We start from the raw sequence: 21,018 nt of genomic DNA, 5'->3' as shown, positions 1-21,018 counted from the left end.
TTGGAAGAAGGAAAAGACATTTCAGAAAACATTTCATAAACATCCTTTTGGGTATTAAGAAGTCACAATTTCCATGGTTGTTCTCCTCTTAGTCTGAGATTTGACGAGTGATTAAAGATAAGTTCTAAATAGCTGCATCTTCAGTCATATAAACTCTTTAATCTCCAAACCCCAAGTATTTTGGCAATGTTCACTGGCTCTGATTCTGTTTCAGAACCCCTTCTCATTACTTCATGGGCTCCAAGGTTTTCTCTTTGTTTTACTGCCTAATGTCTGATTCTTTTGCTCTGTGTTATTACAAAATTGATCTCCTTACCCCACCTTTCCCTGATTAACCTCTCATTACTTAGTCTTTTAAAGTTTCTAATGCTTACCTGTCTTCCCTGGTGCACATGTGAGGGGAGACCAAACGTCCGTCCTGCCACTGTGTGAACTCTGTTTGTATGATGCTCGGGGCTGCATTGCAGGTGTTCATGCTGTTTCTCAGGGCCTCTCTTTCTTACTGGCACAGCCTGGGATTGGTAGTCTCTGTAGTGTCTTTGCATCACTCAAAAGTTTGACCAAAGATCCAGTTGGTACATGTGTTGCTTCCCCCTGTCCCCCACTACTTCTTACTTTTAGACATCATTTTTATGCACTATATATGATTGCCTTTTTGAGGAGGCCATGAGGAAACTTGTGCCTGTTTTATCATCCACTTCTTGCAGGATGAGATTAAAATAAAATGGAACTTTTTATTCTGGGAAGTTGATCCCACTGACAAATGTTAAAGTGTGAAAATTTGATCTGAAATATCTTAAAATACTTTATGTTTTCTGATAAGTACATGATTATATTCTACATTGCGTAAGAATAGAAATGTTGGGGATCCCTGGGTGGCTCAGCGGTTTGGCACCTGCCTTTGGCCTGGGGCATAGTCCTGGAGTCCCGGGATTGAGTCCCACGTTAGACTCCCAGCATGGAGCCTGCTTCTCCCTCTGCCTGTGTCTCTGCCTCTCTCTCTCTCTCTCCCTCTCTTCTCTATCATGAATAAGTAAATAAAATCTTAAAAAAAAAACCAGAAATGTTTTAGATGATCGATATTTCCATGCCAGTATACATGTTGTAAAACATTGTGTCACTCCTGGTGGCATTATGAACATAGTTGAAAATTTTTTTCTTGGCTTGAAATAAGTAGGAATAAGATCGTCTAAAATTATAAGAATTGTTAAGAACTGCTGAATCCTTTATCTTTCTTTATGCATTATAAAGGGTCCTTTAAAAATTATATTTTAGTCTTCATAATATTAAAAGAGAAAAAGAATTGAGTAAGTCATTGGTTTAACAAACATTTATCAAGTGCCTACTTTGGTACCTGAGAATAAAGACAATGAGTAAAATACCAAACCAGAATGAAAATCTTGGTCTCAGAGAATTAGGCATTAGACATCTTATTATTAATTTCTTCCAATGACTTTAATTTCCCCTAATTTTCTCAGCTCCCTGCCTAAAAATCAGGCACTGAGTCTCTTTGGTTTTGGATAGGTAAGGGTAGAAGTGGAGAGCTAGGATTAGGCAACTCTTCTTGATTAATTTATGATTAATTTGAGGAAAATTGAATGTCCAAACCTAAGGGTTGCATCTCACTGGTTTTTTTTTAATAGTTTATTTATTTATTTATTATTTATTTATTATTTATTTAATACCTACACCCAATGTGGGGCTGGAACATGACCCTGAGATCAAGAGTCACATGCTCCTCCAACTGAGCTGGCCAGGCACCCCTGCATCTCATTGTTTTTAATCACTGTTCTGCTGTTACTTTGTAGTTATTGAACCTCCTTCAAATTTGGTTGCTACGGAAGTCTCATCAAAATATATTAAGCTAAGTTGGAGTCCATCTCCTAGCTCAGTAACTGGTTATAAAGTCCTCCTTACACCAATGACCGCTGGAAGCCGACAGCATGCTCTTAGTGTGGGGCCTCAGACCACCACACTCAGTGTTCGTGACCTCTCAGCAGACACAGAATACCAGATCAGTATTTCTGCTATGAAGGGACTCACATCCAGTGAACCTGTTTCAATAATGGAGAAGACTCAGCCCATGAAAGTTCAAGTGGGTAAGTAAATAATAGGTCTATCCATTTGACAGTATGCCTCACTGGTTCAGGTTTAGTTTTAAACAAAATATTTGGGGGATCCCTGGGTGGTTTGGCGCCTGCCTTTGGCCCAGGGCGTGATCCTGGAGTCCCCGGATCAAGTCCCACGTCAGGCTCCATCCAGGCATGGTGCCTGCTTCTCCCTCTGCCTGTGTCTCTGCCTCTCTATCTCTCTCTCTCTATGTCTATCATGAATAAATAAATAAAATCTTAAAAAAAAATAAACAAAATATTTGGATTAGTTTTCTTTTAAATAAGCATGCTTACTAAGAAAACCAGATATCTGTATTTTAATGATTAATTTATATTTGTTGAACTTTAATGGGCTTTTCTTCTTTTAACAGAATGCTCACGTGGTGTGGATATAAAAGCCGATATTGTGTTTTTGGTTGATGGTTCCTATAGCATCGGGATTGCAAACTTTGTTAAAGTTAGAGCCTTTCTGGAAGTTCTCGTAAAAAGTTTTGAGATTTCACCAAATAGGGTACAGATAAGTCTTGTCCAGTACAGCCGGGATCCTCATACTGAGTTCACTTTGAAAAAATTCACCAAAGTGGAAGATATAATTGAAGCAATAAACACCTTCCCCTACAGAGGAGGATCTACAAACACTGGGAAAGCAATGACTTATGTCAGAGAGAAAATATTTGTGCCTAGCAAGGGTTCAAGAGGCAACGTACCAAAGGTCATGATTCTTATCACTGACGGGAAATCTTCAGATGCTTTCAGAGATCCTGCTATAAAACTAAGGAATTCAGATGTGGAAATCTTTGCAGTTGGTGTGAAGGATGCTGTTCGCTCAGAGTTAGAAGCTATTGCCTCTCCTCCTGCTGAGACCCATGTGTTCACAGTGGAAGATTTTGATGCTTTTCAGAGAATATCTTTTGAACTCACACAGTCTATCTGCCTTAGAATTGAGCAAGAATTGGCAGCTATAAAGAAAAAAGGTTAGTAGACTTTGTAGAGCCAAAATGATCTCTTAATGAACAAAGTGTTCAATTTTGGTTCTAAAATTGTGGATAACATGCTTTTCCAATTCTTTTTTGCATACAGGAAAAAGCAGTTTTTCTGTCTTATAGAAATCTATTGAGCTTGGTTTATTTAGCTCTGAGATATGACTTTCTCCTGGGTATGGGTCATGTATTTATTGGTGAAAAAGCTATTCACCATGAGTCATGAGATGTTTTTGATCCTAGATCCTTAAGCAGGGCTGAGCACCAGCTTTATCACACCTATTTGTTGTATTCAATTCAGTGACCTCTAGTTGAGTGTTTACTATGTGCTAGATGGTGAGCTAAGTCCTTTGAATTGAAGGTGATGAGAACATAGTCCTAGACCATTGAATTCTTCTTATGCATTCCCTTCCCTGGACCAATTTTGGGTATCATTCCTCACAGCTAGAATTCCTTACCTAACTCTTTTCTTCATTTGTTCAAATTCTATTTGTCAACATTCAGTTAAAAGTCCTATCTCTTTCACCCAAGTCTTCTTTAACTGTTCTAGTGCCATAACACTTACTATCACTTCTAGTTGTCTGGAGTTCATAGGTACCACTCTAGTTTGTTAATAATGTTACACTCTTGTCTTTCCAATTTGATCATTTGTTCATTGAGAAGAGCAGTGTGCCTTGAACATTGCTTCTTCCTATGATTCAGCTAGTGAATATTCTTTTGTTAGGAAGAATTCCTTAATCATTACTTTGAAATATCTGTCTACCACCAAAAATTAATATCTGATTGCTAAGGATTATATTGCTGTTCATTTTAGTTCTGTTACTGTTTAAATATTCCAGTTGTGGGCAGGACCATTCCATTACTGCTTTTTGTTTAGAAACCCAATTCAAATTCATTTTAATTAGTAATTTAAACAGTGTAACAGTATTATGAATGGTCAAGCCAAATGATCAGGACCTCCTCGGAGGTGAGAGGCCTTCTCTCAGTGGTCATGTGTGGAATACTTGCTCAGTGTATTTGTCTCATTAACTATTCCCCCAGTGAACATAAGCCATTTCAGAAACGTGGTCATTAGGTCCATTTTTGCTTTATAGATTTAACAATTTTTAACTCTATCCTTTTTTTTTTTTTAAATAGCTTATGTGCCTCCAAAGGATCTTAGTTTTTCTGAGACAACTTCTTACAGTTTCAAAGCTAACTGGTCTCCTGCTGGAGAAAATGTTTTCTCATACCACATCACCTACAAGGAAGCTACTGGAGATGATGAGGTCACGGTGGTAGAGCCAGCGTCAAGTACCAGTGTTGTTCTCAACAACCTGAAGCCAGAGACCCTGTACTTAGTTAATGTGACTGCAGAGTATGAGGATGGCTTCAGTGTTCCCTTAACTGGAGAGGAGACCACTGTGGAAGGTGAGATGGGGTTTCTGACCCTGTTTTCTAAAAACTGGAAATTAATTGTAGAAACAAGTAACAGTTTGAAATAACCATCTCTTCTATAGAGATGGTAAATACCTTTGTAAGATTCAGCACCTATAAATTACAGCTATTCATACATCTTTTTAAAGAGTGAAAAAACTTTTATACAAAAAACCTTGGGTTTATTTTGATGAATGTGAGATTTAGAGATAAAAGAACTGTTAATAATTATGGAATTAACTCGGAATACTGCTTAACCAGATTTTTCTGTCCCATATTTCAGCAGTGTTATGTTCAGATACTTCTGAACTTTGTTTACTTTATCTACGGATTTGATGGCAAATATATTATCAAAAATTTTAAAATATTTTATTTATTTATTCATGCGAGAGACAGAAAGAGAGAGGCAGAAACATAGGCAGAGGGAGAAGCAGGCTCCATGCAGAGAGCCTGATGTGGAACTCAATCCTGGAACTCCAGGATCATGCCCTGAACTGAAGGCAGATGCTCAACTGCTGAGCCACTCAGGCGTACCATAATGTATTTCTTTTTAAAAATTGTAGTAAAAAACACATAACATAAAATTACCATTTCAACCATTTTAAGTATACATTTCAGTGGCATTTAATACATTCATATTATTATGCTACCATTTACACCATCTGTCTCCAAAACTTTTTTCATCTTGCGAAACTGAAACTATACTCATTAAGAATAACTTTCTATTACTCTCCCTACTGCTCCTGGTAGCCACCATTCTATTTTCTGTGTCTATGAATTTGACTACTCTAGGCACCTCATAGAAGTAGAATCATATTGTATTTGACCTTTTGTATCTGGCTTATTTCACTTAGCATAATGTCCTCAAGGTTCATTCATGTTGTAGCATGTGTCAGAATATCCTTTTTCCTTATGGCTGAAAGATATTCCATTACATGTATATGCCATATTTTGATTATCCACTCACCCATGGACAGACACTTAGGTTGCTTCCACCTCTTTGCTATTATAAATAATGCTGTTGAGAACATGAGTATACAAATTTTGCCAAATGTTTTAAACAGAATTTTTTAGATATGTCCTCTTTACCGGATAGAATGGAGTATTTTCTGATACATTTCAATACATTTGACATTTAAAGCGTACCAAGGAGGGATGCCTGGGTGGCTCAGCCATTGAGCGTCTACCTTTATCTCAGGGCGTGATCCTGGAGTTCCGGGATCAAGTCCCACATTGGGCTCCTTGCATGGAGCCTGCTTCTCCCTCTGCCTGTGTCTCTGCCTCTCTCTGTGTCTCTCATGAACAAATAAATAAAAATCTTAAAAAAAAAAAAGGATACCAAGGAACTTGATTATGAGAAGGCAATTACTCTTCAAGATAAATATCGCAAATAGTAAAAGACATGTCAGTTGTTTCCTATTTTTACAGGGGATAGGTGAAGAAGCTGAAACAGATGCACTAGGAAATTAAGATAGTTACAAAGAAGTATTTGTTAACAGAGAAGGCATATATTGGTATATCTTGGTCATAAAAGCTAGAGAATCTTTTTTTCTCTGAAAAAGTTTTTAAGTAAGATGGATCTTTTCTTTTTGTGCATGGTTTGGGTATATTTCTACCTGAAGGCCAGCAAATAAAATAATGGCCTAAGTTGACTTCTTTTCTTAGAATTTTTGTGTTGAATAACTTAGAAGTCCATACTTTGATATTTCTGATTTTTTTCTTTTTTTTAAAGATTTATTTATTTATTTGAGAGATTTATTTATCTATTTGAGTGGAAGGTGGGACAGAGGTAGAGAATCTTCAAGCAGACTCCCAGCTGAGTGCAGAGCCCAATGAAGGGCTTGATCTCAAGCCCCTGAGATCAGACCTGAGCGGAAACCAAGAGTCAGATGCTTAACTGACTGAGCCACTCAGGCGCCCCAGTATTTCTGATTTCCTGAAGCTTTCTCTATCATGCCCCTATTGTTGCCTAATGAGCCTGGCCCTATTCCTTCAGCGCTTTGGGATGGCAGATGGATATATGTTTCAAGAAGAAATTTAAGTCCAGAGGGTTTTTGAGTAGAGCCAACTGCATTCATATGTGCTCTAGTTTTTGCTCATTGCATTTCAACAACAAAATTTGCTAATACATTTCCAATTCTATTGTCTGAGTGAAATCTGAGACCTAAACTTTCTTTAGTCAATAAGGATGTTTCGGATTTCAGTACCTTTGTTAAACTACCAATTACTGGGACACCTGGGTGGCTCAGCGGTTGAGCGTCAGACTTTGGCTCAGGGCATGATCCCGTTGTCCTGAGATTGAGTCCCATATTCGGCTCTTTGTGTGGAGCCTGCTTCTCCCTCTGCCTTTCTCTCTGTCTGTCATGGATAAATAAATAAAATCTAAAAACAAAACAAAAACTACTAATTACTGAGCTCTAGCTTATTTGTCAGGTACTATGGTAATTGTTTTCCATGGATTATCTTTTTTTAACAACCTCAATAATCCTACAGATTGTAATTTTTTTTTCTGTTGGGTAATCTGAGGCTCAAAATTACACATGCAGCTTCAAAACAAGTATAGTAGATCCCTTTGATTTGCCACTTTCCATGGTTTCCATTGCCCACCATCAACCACAGTCCAGGAGCAGATGGTTTTCCTTCTGACTATTGTTAGAAGGTCAATGGTAGCCTAACGCAAAGCTTATGATGCCCATGTCATTCACCTCATTTTATCTCATCACATAGGCATTGTATCATATTACATCATAATGAGAAAGGTGAGTACAGTACAATAAAATATTTTGAGAGAGAGAGAAAGAGAGAGACCATATTCACATAATGTTTGTTTGTTATAGTATATTGTTATAATTATTCTATTTTTATTAGGTATTGTTGTTAATCTCTTAATAAGTTTAATTTATCAATTAGGCTTCTTTATAGGTATGTATAGGAAAAACATAGTGTATTTCAGGGTCAGTGCTATTCATGGTTTCAGGCATCCTCTGGACATCCTGGAATGTAACCCCTGTGGATACACAGGGGTGGGGGCTGGAGGGAACTACCGTATTCAAACTCATCAGTTTATCTGCCTCATTTGTTCTGGCTAGTTTTGTCTTTTTTCTTGCCATCTAAAATGAGTCATGAGTGTCAGTCCGCCAACTCCCATTGCTTGCCTTAAGGGATACAGTTTCCTTCTCCCTGAAGTGATCTACTGATGTGTTGGCCATTTAGATAAACTTCTAATTATATGTGAGATAAGTGCAGATGAACTGCACAGTGCTTTCACTCCAGTGGATTGAAAAGACCGTTAGCTCATCTTTCTTGAATGTGTAGGCCAAACAGACAATTTGCCCCTTAAATGAATAAGTAATTTAAACATGTTTATTAACTATAAAGCCAAATGACATTCTCATATAGGCTTAATGAAAATCCCATTTAAGATTGTGAGTCTATGGACATTACCCACATTGCAATTTGACCTCAAGATTTAGATCCAGCTAGCATTCATTAAATATGATGTATTTGGTCCAACACATGTATGGTCTAATTATTTTCCAAGTCAAATGACTACATAGATAGAAAAGTTAAACATGGAGCTGACTGGATAAAACAGTTCATTCAAGTGGGTAAATATGGTAGAACTGGGTATTATTTTCCTGCTTTCCTGAGAAAATCTAGTTAGAGAGAAAACTTTGGCTACCTATATTTCGAGAAATGAATTATTTTTATTCTTGAATTTTATGTCAGTATGAATTTACCATTTAATAGGGTATTTATGATCTTAAAAGTTTACTATTATGTGCCTCTTTACTTGATTAAAAAATTAACCATACATAGTTTCTTTCTGTACATTGGTGGACTATTTGTTGTTGCAGCATCTAGTTAATATCTGGCTGAGAGAATACTGTACCAGGATGTTTGACAAACAACTGCTTTTGAATTTGTTTAGAGAAATGCTATAATTTAGTGATCAAAAGCTTAGTTTTGCCTTTTTAAATGTAAAATTAACCTTTTTTAAAAAAATTTCAGTAAAAGGAGCACCTCGAAACCTAAAAGTGACAGATGAAACTACAGACAGCTTTAAAATCACCTGGACTCAAGCTCCAGGGAGAGTTTTAAGGTACCGAATTATATATAAACCAGTTGCTAGTGGAGAAAGCAAAGAAGTTACCACCCCTGCCAATCAGAGGAGGATAACGCTCGAGAACCTGACTCCAGACACAAAATATGAAGTATCTGTAATTCCTGAATATTTCTCAGGACCTGGCTCCCCGTTGACTGGAAATGCAGCCACTGAAGAAGGTAGAGGAAATATGCTGACCATATGGTAACAACCCAAATCTTAGACCTCAAGGGATACTGTAGTCAGCTATCCAGACACTACAGGCCATGAGACACTTAGTCCCAATTATCTGAGTATCTTAGATTATAGTCCTTTTAGACTTGAGTTACTCAAATTTTTAACTTGCTTATGATAGCATTTGTGTCAATAGAACTCAAATGCTGTTATACGGTCTAAATATTCTTTTAAAATAATATTATTAAATGCTCTCATATAAATTGAAGGAAGACTAGGGATTAAAAATCAAACTGCTATGCACCATTGAAACAGATTAATTATTACTTCAGGAAGATTTTAAAATATTAACCTTTTTTTATTTATGTGGGATGGTTAGGCTCCCAGGATACATTCCGATATTTGTTGCAAATTACTAATGTTTAATATTTATTTCATTGAGAAAAACTAAGGCATTCCTAATTTTAATTTTACTCCCTATCTTGTAAGTTAAAAAAAAATAAAAACAACAACAACCACAGCAACATATTAGCAATAATGAACAATTATCGAGGACTTATTTCTGTCAGGTTTGTTCAAAGAGCTTATCTCATTTAATCCATGCATAGATTCAAGGGAATTGTTAATATTATTATCCCTCTTTATAAGGAAATCAATGAGTCATTCACCTCATTAATAGCTCCAAGTCATGTTGCTGAATCTGAGGCAGACACTCATAAGGAATATCCATCCCAGCTCCACCTGCATCACTATGACCCTCCCAGGGGAACCTAGCTAAATAGCCTTTCCTGCGGAGACCCTTTCTCTTTCCATCTGCTTTATTCCTCCTCTCTGCTCTTTGGGAAATCACTGCCTTCCTCTTTCTCTTTCTAGTTGGGGGTCTAGGGCCTTTTGTTCCATAAAAAGACTCTTTTCAGGGGCTCTTCATCTTTCTGTTTTCTAGAGTAAAAGTGGCTAGCTGTTGTGTGTCCAGTGGAGAGTATCGCAGGTTTAGGTGCCTTGGGACCCTCCCCACCCCAGACATGACATGACCATTCTACCAGGGAAGTTATGAAATGCTAAACATCATAGTTGCAAAGGGATAGATAGCCCCTGAGTTTCACCCAAGACAAGGCCTCATTAGTGTTGTTTCCTCTCTTAAGCTTTTTTCTAGGGATAGCATTTGATCATTTATCACTTTTATCACATCAGTGTATTTCCTGGCTATTACATTTAGAACTTCATAGCATTAGGCCAACAAATCCTTTTTATTGAGGATTTCTTTTCATTTCTCAGAGGTATTAAAACCTACATTGTGATACTGATCAGCATATTTTCAATTCATCGTGCTTTGTTCCACTTTCGGAGAAGATTATAGTTTTTAATGTCAAAGATAGTAACACGGAAGATACTGTGTAAACACTGAAGAGGAATTGAGTACCTTTTGCTTTGTTTCTACTAACACATGAGGCTTAGTTTAGAAATGCTGAAGCTCTGTTGGCTTGTCTACAATTGCTGTAATATCACTCAGGATATTAATTTGATGCAGCATGCATACACACATATCCACACACACACACACTGAAAAGCAGTAAAATGTTTTTCAAATTATTTTATTAAATAATGAATTTTGATGTTATTGTTTTTTTAATGAAGTTAGAGGGACCCCAAGAGACTTAAGAGTTTCTGACCCTACAACATCAACTATGAAATTATCTTGGACTCGAGCACCAGGGAAAGTGAAACAGTATCTCGTCACATACATACCAGCGGCAGGGGGTGAAACTCAAGAGGTCACTGTGAGAGGAGATACAACCAGTACTGTGCTGAGAGGATTAAATGAAGGGACACAATACGCCTTATCTGTGACGGCCTTGTATGCATCCGGGGCTGGAGATGCCCTTTATGGCGAAGGAATGACCCTCGAAGGTAATTACTGTCATGTTTTCTAGAAATCCCTAAGTTTGTGATTGCATTTAGGAAGATGAAGATGTTTGCAGAGAATCAAATCTAGAAATGTGCTATCCTTCCTCCTAAAAGAAACTTGTACTGAAAAGTAAGTAACTAAAGAAGTGCCTCTTATTCAGAAATGTAGAATATAAGCAACTGTAAAAAAAACGAAATTTGATCAGGAAAAGGTGTACGGGGAGCTGAGTGTATAAGGGCATACAACTATGTTCTTAATGCCATGGGCTGGGTAAGTGGAGAAAAGGTGTGTGATATTCAGAGTGACAAAGGACGTTGGCAAACATCTGTGGGATGAAAAAGGATTTGGGTAATGAAACCACTTTCATTATTTAAGAGCAGACAGGAACCCTTTGCAGACTCTGAGTCTCTTCTCATTCATTATGTAAAAAAGCATTTAGCTTGAGAAATATGAGGATCCAGGTTTCTGCTTTGTTTTCTAAATGACCTCTAAAATTCAGTTCTGTGTAGAAGTTTGAAGTTAACAGAACTGGAGGTATGTCCTTGGTTTCTAGACCTCATTGTCAGAGGGCTTCATATTTCTTAGAATCCTTTGAAATATAATGGTGGCTTACATTTAACTCACCACAACTGCAACGTAAGTTGGGTAAGAGAGAGAAAATACAAATTTAACCTAACCGCAGTAAGAATGTTTTGATGTTCAAAAGAATTATCAATGGATGGTTACAATAATGAGTCAGTACCATAGTTGGGGGCCTAAGTGAGAAGTCAGGCCCTTGATTCTTTCTTGTCATCACCATCTTTTATATGCTTCACTTAACATAATTATAGGAAGAAAATGAATCTAAAGCGTCTTTTGTGATGTGAAGTCACGGTGACTTTTGGTAAAATATCTGTCAAATTTGGGGGATCCAGTAGTTTGGGGGATTGTAGATATTATAATTAACAGGACAAAGCCCACATTAGGCAATATTCATTAAAACTACAAGATTTAGTCAAGAATTAAAAATAAACAAAAAATATTCTAATCAATTCTATCTCTAGTAGTAATCAAGAGCCTAATTTTAATAGTCCATGAAATTTATTTTTAAAAAAGAATTTAAATGAAAGATTAAATACCAGTGTGTAAAATACTGATTACCAGAAGAGTCCTGGTTTGGGTACTCAATCATGTAACCTTGAAATGGTCCCTTAACCCTTCTGAGCCTCAGTTTACTCATCAGTCCCCCTGCATCCCAGATTTACTGTGGAGATCAAATGGGAGACTCTAAGTGAAACTTCTGGGGAACTGTAAAATATCATATATATATATGGAAACGGAAAAGGGCTAAGGGAATGTAGGAAAGTTACTGAAATGAGGCATTAGTTCTTTGGCCTTGTGTGTGGAAAAAAAGTAGGAATCAACTCCTCGTTGATGTTCGGATTATGAGAAATGCACCTGTCTAAATTACTTCCCACAGTAGTAGGTTGGAGATGCATGCGAGTAGGCATGAATTGTATATGTATAATCATCAGGAGGAAATGATATTCACTTTAGATGATATCTAAAAATACAGCTTTTGTATGTATTTCAGAGATATTGATTAGCTACACTAAAGTTTTGAAAATAGTAAGAGGTAGAAAATGGAAATTGCCTTAATTACAGAGACTTAACCGAAATAGTAAAGCATGTGATCTTTGTATCTGGAGCAACATCCAGAATTTCTGACAAGTTTGTTTTTCTGTTTTGATCTTCTGAAGTTCTCTTTCTCATGTGCTTCCCAAAGGCTTTCAACATAGATTGTTTATAGGACTTTTCAAAGGATAAACTTTTGAGCTTTTGTTTTTTCCAGAATGATTGTAGATTATCCATGTTTGTGGAAGTTTCTCCCTTATAAGGAATATTTTGGAAATACTTTAATAGTTTTATTCTTCTTGTACCATTTAACCTTCTGATATTCTTCTGCATTTTCTTATTTTAAAACAATGTATTCATACTCAGTCAAGATATTCTGGGAGTTAAAAATTGGGCATTTTTGCTAAGAAAATATATTAACAATCTTTAGAAAGCAAAGTACACATTTTAATTTAACAGCATACATTCTATTAGGCTGTGATTTTCCTGGGTCAGGTGTATAGCAGAATTGTTTATGATTTTATAGCTTTGTAAAAGTAGTATAGAAAATCTACCAACTGGTATGCATGTGTGAGTATGTGCCCCCCCCCCCCCACTTATTTGATCAGAAGTTACCTCTAAGGGTGATACACGGGTAGTAAAATAAATCTTAAAAATTAGTATTTTCCATTTCTTGAGGAGGGAAGTGAGATGATTAACTATAGTTAATTGATAACTAAGTTGTAATAATACATTTTTTCCATTTACGCCAAAGCTCTTTACTACAGTGAAGGATTACATAAAATATTGCCAGCCTGATTTTATGAACATATTTATCCCATTGCATTATGTGTGGTAAACTTGACAAATATGTGAAAGCATAGTTGTGACTAAATTAAAATAGTAGAAGATTTTTGCCCCTGGTTATTCCATTTCATTTTATTGTATTAACTCAGCCAAATCCACATACCATATACAGGAATAGGATATGATGGTAAATGCAGGGAATGGAAAGCCAGAAACAGAGCCAGGCAACTGCTTTTGAGGGCCACTGTTTTTCTAATCTGTTTTTCTCTTGGGAGAGAAGGTGGTAAGAGCAGACCTTGGAGGAATGTTTCTTCCATCCAGAGGCATGGCTCGGCCGGCAAGAGCATTCTGTAGGTTGGAAATTTTATAGATTGCTTGAAGTGAATTCTATTCAATTCAAAAAATATTTAAAAAATATCTAGTGTGGTCTACAACTGTCCCTAACTTGAATCTGTTTCCTAGTTTGTTGAAATGTAGCCAATGATCAGAAAATTCCCCTGTCCCTGGAAGAGAGATTTATTAACATTGGCATCGGGGAAGTTCATGGTTTGCTCTAGTACTGTATGAAATGGAATCACAAAGGCAGTGTTTATTACTATTTCAGATCCAAACTTTAGAGGAATCTGAGAACAAACTATTAGGCTTGATTTATGTTGTTTTTTTTCCCACCTGTTGTTGTTAAAGTAGATTTAATGTAATTACTACAGCACTGTTGTACAAGTAAATGTGCATTGCTAGAACTTTCAGTTCTCATTGTTAATGTGTAGAGAGAGGAAAATCTGCTCTTATAAACTTGAAATGAATAATGCTCATTTTAATTCAGAGATTTACTACAAATGAATGAAAGTTTCAGTTTAGGAATAATACGGTTCTTTTTGTTTTTGAGTGTTGGTTTTTGGCTATGGAAAAGATGACTTTTCAAAATTTCCTTTGTTTTAGTTGCTATAGCAACCTGCCAATGCCCTAGACATGGACAGCTTCCTGTATATCAAACCAAGCTCACTCAGCTGACATTTTGTTACAAGGAGGTTTTTAGCACATCATAGGAACTCCTCCGCTTGATGTTGAGTAACATGGGGCCTCTCTCCAAGACGGACTAAATAGGACCTCTATATTTCCCTAGATTTACTGCTATCTCATAATTTGAAAAATCATGTATTCTGGGTATAATAATGCTGGGGGTTCCAGGGAACTTTAGCACAATAACCAAACAGCAATTTGTATTTCCTTTCCTGCACACTAATGGCACATCAGAGAAATATCTAAATCACATTGGATATTAGAAATGACAAATACCCACCATTTGCTTCAACGTGGATGGAACTGGAGGGTATTATGCTGAGTGAAGTAAGTCAGTCGGAGAAGGACAAACATTATATGTTCTCATTCATTTGGGGAATATAAATAATAGTGAAAGGGAATATAAGGGAAGGGAGAAGAAATGTGTGGGAAATATCAGAAAGGGAGACAGAACGTAAAGACTGCTAACTCTGGGAAACGAACTAGGGGTGGTAGAAGGGGAGGAGGGCGGGGGGTGGGAGTGAATGGGTGACGGGCACTGGGTGTTATTCTGTATGTTAGTAAATTGAACACCAATAAAAAATAAATTAAAAAAAAATAAAAAATAAAAAATAAAAAAAAATAAATCACATTGGAGACATAACATTTATGGAAGAAATCTCAGATAAGTTTTGAGGTTGAAGGGTGATTTAAGTGTTAAGAGGTTTTCAAGAACTATGTATTGCTTAATGTAGCTGTTAGCTTATCAATAGTGAACTTTGTACTTTAGAATGGTGGCTCTAATTCACTGAGGTTGTAAATCAAGTGTGTTTCCACATAAACGTGGAAGCAGGTTTTCTGTATTCTGCTGTGGAAAGTTGGATGACTTTTGAGTTGAGCGCTAACGGAAAAGACAAATTGATTTAGAAGGGGATTTACATTACATTTTCAATTTAACTTCTATTTTTGAAAGTGGTATGTGAAACTCAATGAAAGCTGACTGGAACAATTTATACAGTTTCATTTCATTATGATTAATTTTTCAGTTATCATCATTGGCTAATTTGTGTTATAATTATATTTGAATTGGATGGTGATTTGCTTTTCAGAAAGCAAATGGAAAAGGGCTAAGGGAATGTAGGAAAGTTACTTAAATGAGGCATTAGTTCTTTGGCCTTATGTGTGGAAAAAAGTAGGAATCAACCCCTTGTGGATGTTCGGATCATGAGAAATGCACCTGTCTAAATTACTTCCCACAGTAGTAGGTTGGAGACACATGCGAGTAGGCATGAGAAAAAATGTCTTTTGAATATATCTAAATATGTTTGTAGTCAGAGCAGAAATGCTGAGTATCAGAATTTCAAAAAATTGATAAATTTTACGTGTTTAAATGTATGACAGAAAAACATGTTATTCCTTATAACTTATACTGGTACTGTACAGGGGAGAAGAGAGTAGCTGGGATAACTACTGAGAAGGATAAAGTTGAAGGCCTACCATCATTATAGGAGAGGATTTATTTGAAACAACTACCAGAAATTCTATTACCAGAAATAAAAGTAATATACAAAGCATAGGCACATACACCAGAATGGCAGGTACCATGAGACTAAATATTATTGGAAACAATGCCACATATGTGAAATCCTGAACAAACTAAAACACATAAAACAAATATTTGTAAGTCTTAGGGAAGAGCAAAAAGAGAAAACTTGAGGAAGTAGGGAACCTTTGCTGGAGCAGAACTGGATCCAGGTTCTGAGAAGCATAATGACAAAGGGGCAAGACTACTAGATTTGGTTCCTATTTACTGGACCTTTCTATGGCTTCTCCTGTTGACATACAGTAATGCCTCCTGCAGAAAGGCTAGAGTCTGGTCTTCTGACATCTTTCCTTTCTTATTCCTCTCTCTTTCCTTTTCCTTCCCATGTTTTCTAAAAAAGAGACTCCCAAACCCACTCTAACCAAACCAAGCGAAATAATCTCTTCCAGTAGTTATTGATGTCCAAAGTTCCTTAGATTGAGGACAAAACCTACAATTCAGTATTTTAAACCAAAGTAAATGCCTGGCTTAAATTAAATCTTGTTCACAGGAAAATGTGATCAATGCTTGAATAAGAAGCATGTCTTGAGAGCCATTTCCTTTGGAATCAGAATGAAGGGGAGGAGAGAGCAGTGAACATCCCATGTGTGTCATGGGGTGGAAAGGATGTGATGAGAAGATCCCGTCAGCTTCTCAGTTCTCTAAGGGTCAGCCTTGAGAGATTCTACTACCTAAAGGGCAATTTGCTGTGTGTGGTCATAAGTCCACACAATGTATAAACCATTGAACAACCCTGTACTGCATCACGGGGCCCAACAATTTTGATGAATTTTGCCCTTACCACGCCTGTCTATTTTGAAGGAGGCTCATTTCAGAGTGAAAGCAGGTGTGAAGGTTTCTTCCTGCACTGACCAATCACATCTTCCAAATAAATGTCTCCTTAGGTCTCAGAGAGGAATAGCAGAAAGAAGAGGAAAGAAAGAAATGAGAAAAGAATAAAGAATTGTAGGGGAATAAGAATAATATTTAAAAGGTTTTTAAAGGAAGTATCAGTGCTTAGGGATATCTCTAGATATTCCAATTTAATTGATTTTGGCATGGCCCACTCTTTGGCATCCCAGGTGATTCTATGTATCCTATCAAATCTGGTCTATTTATTTTGCTCCAGGCCCCAGGAAGTGACATAGCCTGCTGGTGGCCTTTTCAGCTGGTTGTACATTAGGTCTTAAGACCAGCTTGGGGATCCCTGGGTGGCGCAGCGGTTTAGCGCCTGCCTTTGGCCCAGGGCGCGATCCTGGAGACCCGGGATCGAATCCCACATTGGGCTCCCGGTGCATGGAGCCTGCTTCTCCCTCTGCCTGTGTCTCTGCCTCTCTCGCTCTCTCTGTGTGACTATCATAAATAAAAAAAAAAAAAAAAAAAAAAAAAAGACCAGCTTGGCCACTTGACAGCCTGCCAATTGTATCACAGGGTAAAACTCAATTGCTTCATTTTTTTTAATCCAATATTTGTCTAAGCCAAGATTCCATGTAAAAAATATTTTTGAAAGGTTATAGGTCTGATAAAATATACTTGTCATGAGTACATCATATTCTCAAAATTCTTGGGTATAATGCAGTAGCTAGGATACTCAACCCTCTCACTTTTTTTATTAGAAAAAAAGTTTATCAATATGTTTGGCAACAGTATAAATTTAATACTTAGGAATATTCTTATCAAACTGATGACATATGAGAAGCCTGTTGAAGCAGTTTATCTGTTCAATTTTGGCTTCTGGACTGATGTGTCTTTCTTCTTTCTTTGGATTCCGTATTTCTTTGTTACTGACGTGACATGTTGTGATGCCAGTGTCTGTATATAATGCCTTTGGGAGTCACAGGCAGATACTATAGTTTTTTTGTGGATTGTTTACTGTAATTGAGAATTTACACAGTGCTCAGTGAAATTAGTGTTGTCATGCCATTAGTTACAACTTGAGAATGTTTTTTAGTTAATATTTCATTTGTATTTTTCAAAAAAAGTGCTTTTATAGACTCTTTTCAGGACCCCGATAAACATTGCAAAGGTCTTTATTGCAATTTCACTTGTATTTTGTTCCAGCTTTACAAAGTTCTGAGAGTGTTACAACAGTTGATTAAAATCCATGGGAATGCATGTCTAGTGAACTAGGCTCCTTTTGTTTGTAGCCCAGAAATATCCTTGTGAATGTATTTTTGCTTCAACCACAATTCTTTTCCTATTATTTTCTCACAGTGAAATCATTAGCCTGTGTTTGTGAGATTGATATTTGTTGTCATGGAAGTAAATAATGTCACAAACTCAGTGCTATACAAAGTAGGGAGGAAAACAGGCTGAGAAACACAACCTTGGAGCAGACGAGAAGCTGAAATGATTGTTTGTAAACTACTCCAGTGTTAATTTGGAAGATAATTCCTTCATTCTAGCTAACTTATTTGTCTTCTACTTTTTTGGAATGTCATTAATGCCATTTTTAGTGGATTCAAGTTCAGTCACTTTTAAGTACAACGATTTTACAGTGGCTGCAATTCCTAACCACAACTTAGGCAATTTAGAAGAGGCACATGTAAAAAAAAAAAAAAAAAAAAAAAAAAAAAAATAGAAGAGGCACATGTGAAAAAAAAGGTGTATATCAAGCAAAGGAAACATTGTTGCACATTTAAAACTTAGGGACCAGTTGCTGAGATATCAATGATCAAAACAAAATAAAACATAAAAAACAACAACCAAACTAAATCAAAGGAACATTTTGTTTATATTCCCGTAAGTAGAGAAAATATAAAGATACATGGCCATTTAAGAATTAGCCCATGCAGTGAAAGAAGGCCTTCGAGTGAGAATTAGCCTCAAGTACTGAGGGAGAAAAGTCAATATGTTCTTGAAAATAAGTATTCTTGGTTTTAGTGAAATATGTAACTAATTTCCCTCCAGAGATGAGATGTCCTGTCAGCAGTTAAAGTTATTCATAATGAAGTTAGAATTTTCCATTTGTGCTTGGGGTCTGGTAGGATGCCCAGCTCCTGTTGTATTTATTTTTCCCTCTAAATTCTACAGTATGATAAGTTCCTGTCTACCCAGATTTCTTCTTTTCCTTATTGTTATCTTTACTCTTTGTGTTGAAATTTAGTTGTTTAATTATGAGCATTTTTAAGATACTCATTTTTACTCTTTGATTCAAGTAAAGCAATAGTCTTCAAAATTCTTGTAATAGTATTATATATCATTTGCTTGAATATACAACAATTACTAGTGAAATGTATGCTGTAGAAGCAGATAGTTTTATATTTATGTCATGCTGTGGCATAAACCCTAGTAAAGGTAGCCAATATAAAGTGATCTGTATATTTATCTTACATTTAAATTATGGAAAGTGAGGGTTTTATTTTAAGACATCTGTGCCTCCTATTAAGTTGAGGTTTCCATATTTTTCCATTTGGGTTGTACTTTTTTTCTTTTTTGAATTGAAAGAGCCAAAATTTGGTAGCAGATATTTTTGATCAGCTAGAACAAGTGTTTTATTTTGATGACTAATCACTTTAAAGTTTTCCAGAAGAATTGGTGGTTTTTAGTTTCATTAGAGTTAAGCTATATTGGAGTTTACACTTCTACTTTTAAATTGTATGAACAAAGAGAGTTTTCACCAAAAAATGATTGCTGGAATTAATATTTGCAAGCTATACGAAATTGTTGAAATTATTATAAGTCAGACATTGGAACTGCACTTATTTAAATTACATCACAGAGAAAAAATGATGGTAAAGAAAGAAAGATCATTGTGAACAATTGGCTATGTCATAAAGTAGACTGCAAAGGAGTAAAATTTGGGGATTTCAATGCATTTTTTTCCCTTGGAGAAAAATTCTTTTAGGTGCGTACTCTTTCATATTTGGATGTCATCCTTATCCTGAAGGGCCTCATGATCCAACTGAGCATTTGGGGACCAAGGTGATAGTTCGGAATCAGATAATATTCTAAAGTTTTATTCCATCAATCTGCTCCACTGACAGAATAGGACAGACAGCTCAGAAAGAAGAAATGGGCAACTTTAGACAAACTGAGTTTGAGTCCAGCAAGTTTGGATGTCCACCTGTTGAAGGAATATTTACATATCTAGTTGACATTAAAAAATGATTCTCCTTTGATTTCTATTCTAGAACGTGGTTCACCCAAGGATTTGGTTACTAAAGATATCACAGACACATCAATTGGGGCTTATTGGACATCAGCTCCAGGAATGGTTCGAGGTTACAGGGTCTCATGGAAATCACTTTATGATGATATTGAGACTGGAGAGAAAAGTCTTCCCAGAGATGCAATTCATACCGTGATAGAAAATCTTCAGCCAGAGACCAAATATAAGGTTTCAGTCTTTGCAGTTTACAGCAGTGGAGAAGGAGAACCTTTGAACGGAGAAGCCACAACTGAATGTAAGTAACATCATGAGTGTGTTTGGGTGTTGGTTGATGCTTCCTAATAGCTATTAGCTCAAGTGGCAGTTTAGCCACTTGCCTTTATATTTCATTATATGATAAATGGGGATGAAAAATTAAGACCTTTAAAGACTGTGGTTTAAATTCAGGTTTGTTTAGTTCACCTAGTATGAAAATTATATTACATTTTGAAATATTGAATCCTGTCAACTATCTATCTTTGTCACTCTCTGTCTTTTTTTTTTCCTGATAGGATGGTCAACTAGATAAGAAACTCAACTAGTGAAAAGATCAGGAGCTATGGAGACACAGAATGCAGGCACATTTATAGCTATATGACTTTGGGCAAATTACTTAACCTTCTTGAGTCTTTTAGTCTATAGATTACAGTCTCTCAGAGTTGTCTTGAGGATTAAATGAAATAGCAACGTGCAAAGCACCAAGCATAGTGCCTAGGCACTTAGAGATGATTGATATATGAGTATGAGAATGGCTGTTGAGGCTATGATTATTATGTCCCCAAGACTAATCCTAGAGTCTTTACTTTCTCCCTCTTGCATTTGGTAAGGTTAAATCAAAAGTCCACTCAATTTTCTGGTGGGTCAGATTTATCTTAATGTTATTAATATTCTTTCTGGTGAATAATTTTGAATGACCTATCATCATTTATTATCAGCTAGTTGAAAAGTGTGCCAACATTCCTTAATTCTCTTCCCTAAGAAGCCATGTGTTAAACATAGGCATTTCTAAGAATTTACAGGAGAAAAGTTTATTCCCTTTATTCTGGGAAGATTTTAGGAAAAGGGGAAAGAATGGGACATTTTTGCATTTCCTTTTCTTAGAAAGAAGTGGAGAAGTTGAGGGATTTTTTTGGTAAAGGAGGGGAAAACGAAGTGATTAGCACTTATCTGAGATAAGTCCCATATCCTGATTTTA

At 36.3% G+C, this 21,018-nt stretch overlaps 1 protein-coding gene across 1 annotated transcript in view; it reads left to right on the top strand.

Annotated features, from left to right (window-relative positions):
- COL12A1 (collagen type XII alpha 1 chain) overlaps nt 1-21,018 on the top strand; it is a 117,495-nt gene that overhangs the window by 17,476 nt on the left and 79,001 nt on the right. Inside the window, exons 9-14 of the mRNA XM_049092254.1 lie at nt 1,809-2,099; nt 2,483-3,085; nt 4,229-4,501; nt 8,519-8,791; nt 10,422-10,694; nt 19,807-20,079. Of these exons, the coding sequence (XP_048948211.1) occupies nt 1,809-2,099; nt 2,483-3,085; nt 4,229-4,501; nt 8,519-8,791; nt 10,422-10,694; nt 19,807-20,079 (1,986 nt within the window). The remainder of the gene's footprint in view (nt 1-1,808; nt 2,100-2,482; nt 3,086-4,228; nt 4,502-8,518; nt 8,792-10,421; nt 10,695-19,806; nt 20,080-21,018) is intronic.

This window comes from Canis lupus, chromosome 12 (assembly GCF_003254725.2).
Source record: "Canis lupus dingo isolate Sandy chromosome 12, ASM325472v2, whole genome shotgun sequence".
NCBI classification, from domain to species: Eukaryota; Metazoa; Chordata; class Mammalia; order Carnivora; family Canidae; genus Canis; species Canis lupus.
Note: the sequence above shows the minus strand (reverse complement) of the source record. Positions and strands in the feature narration are given on the sequence as shown.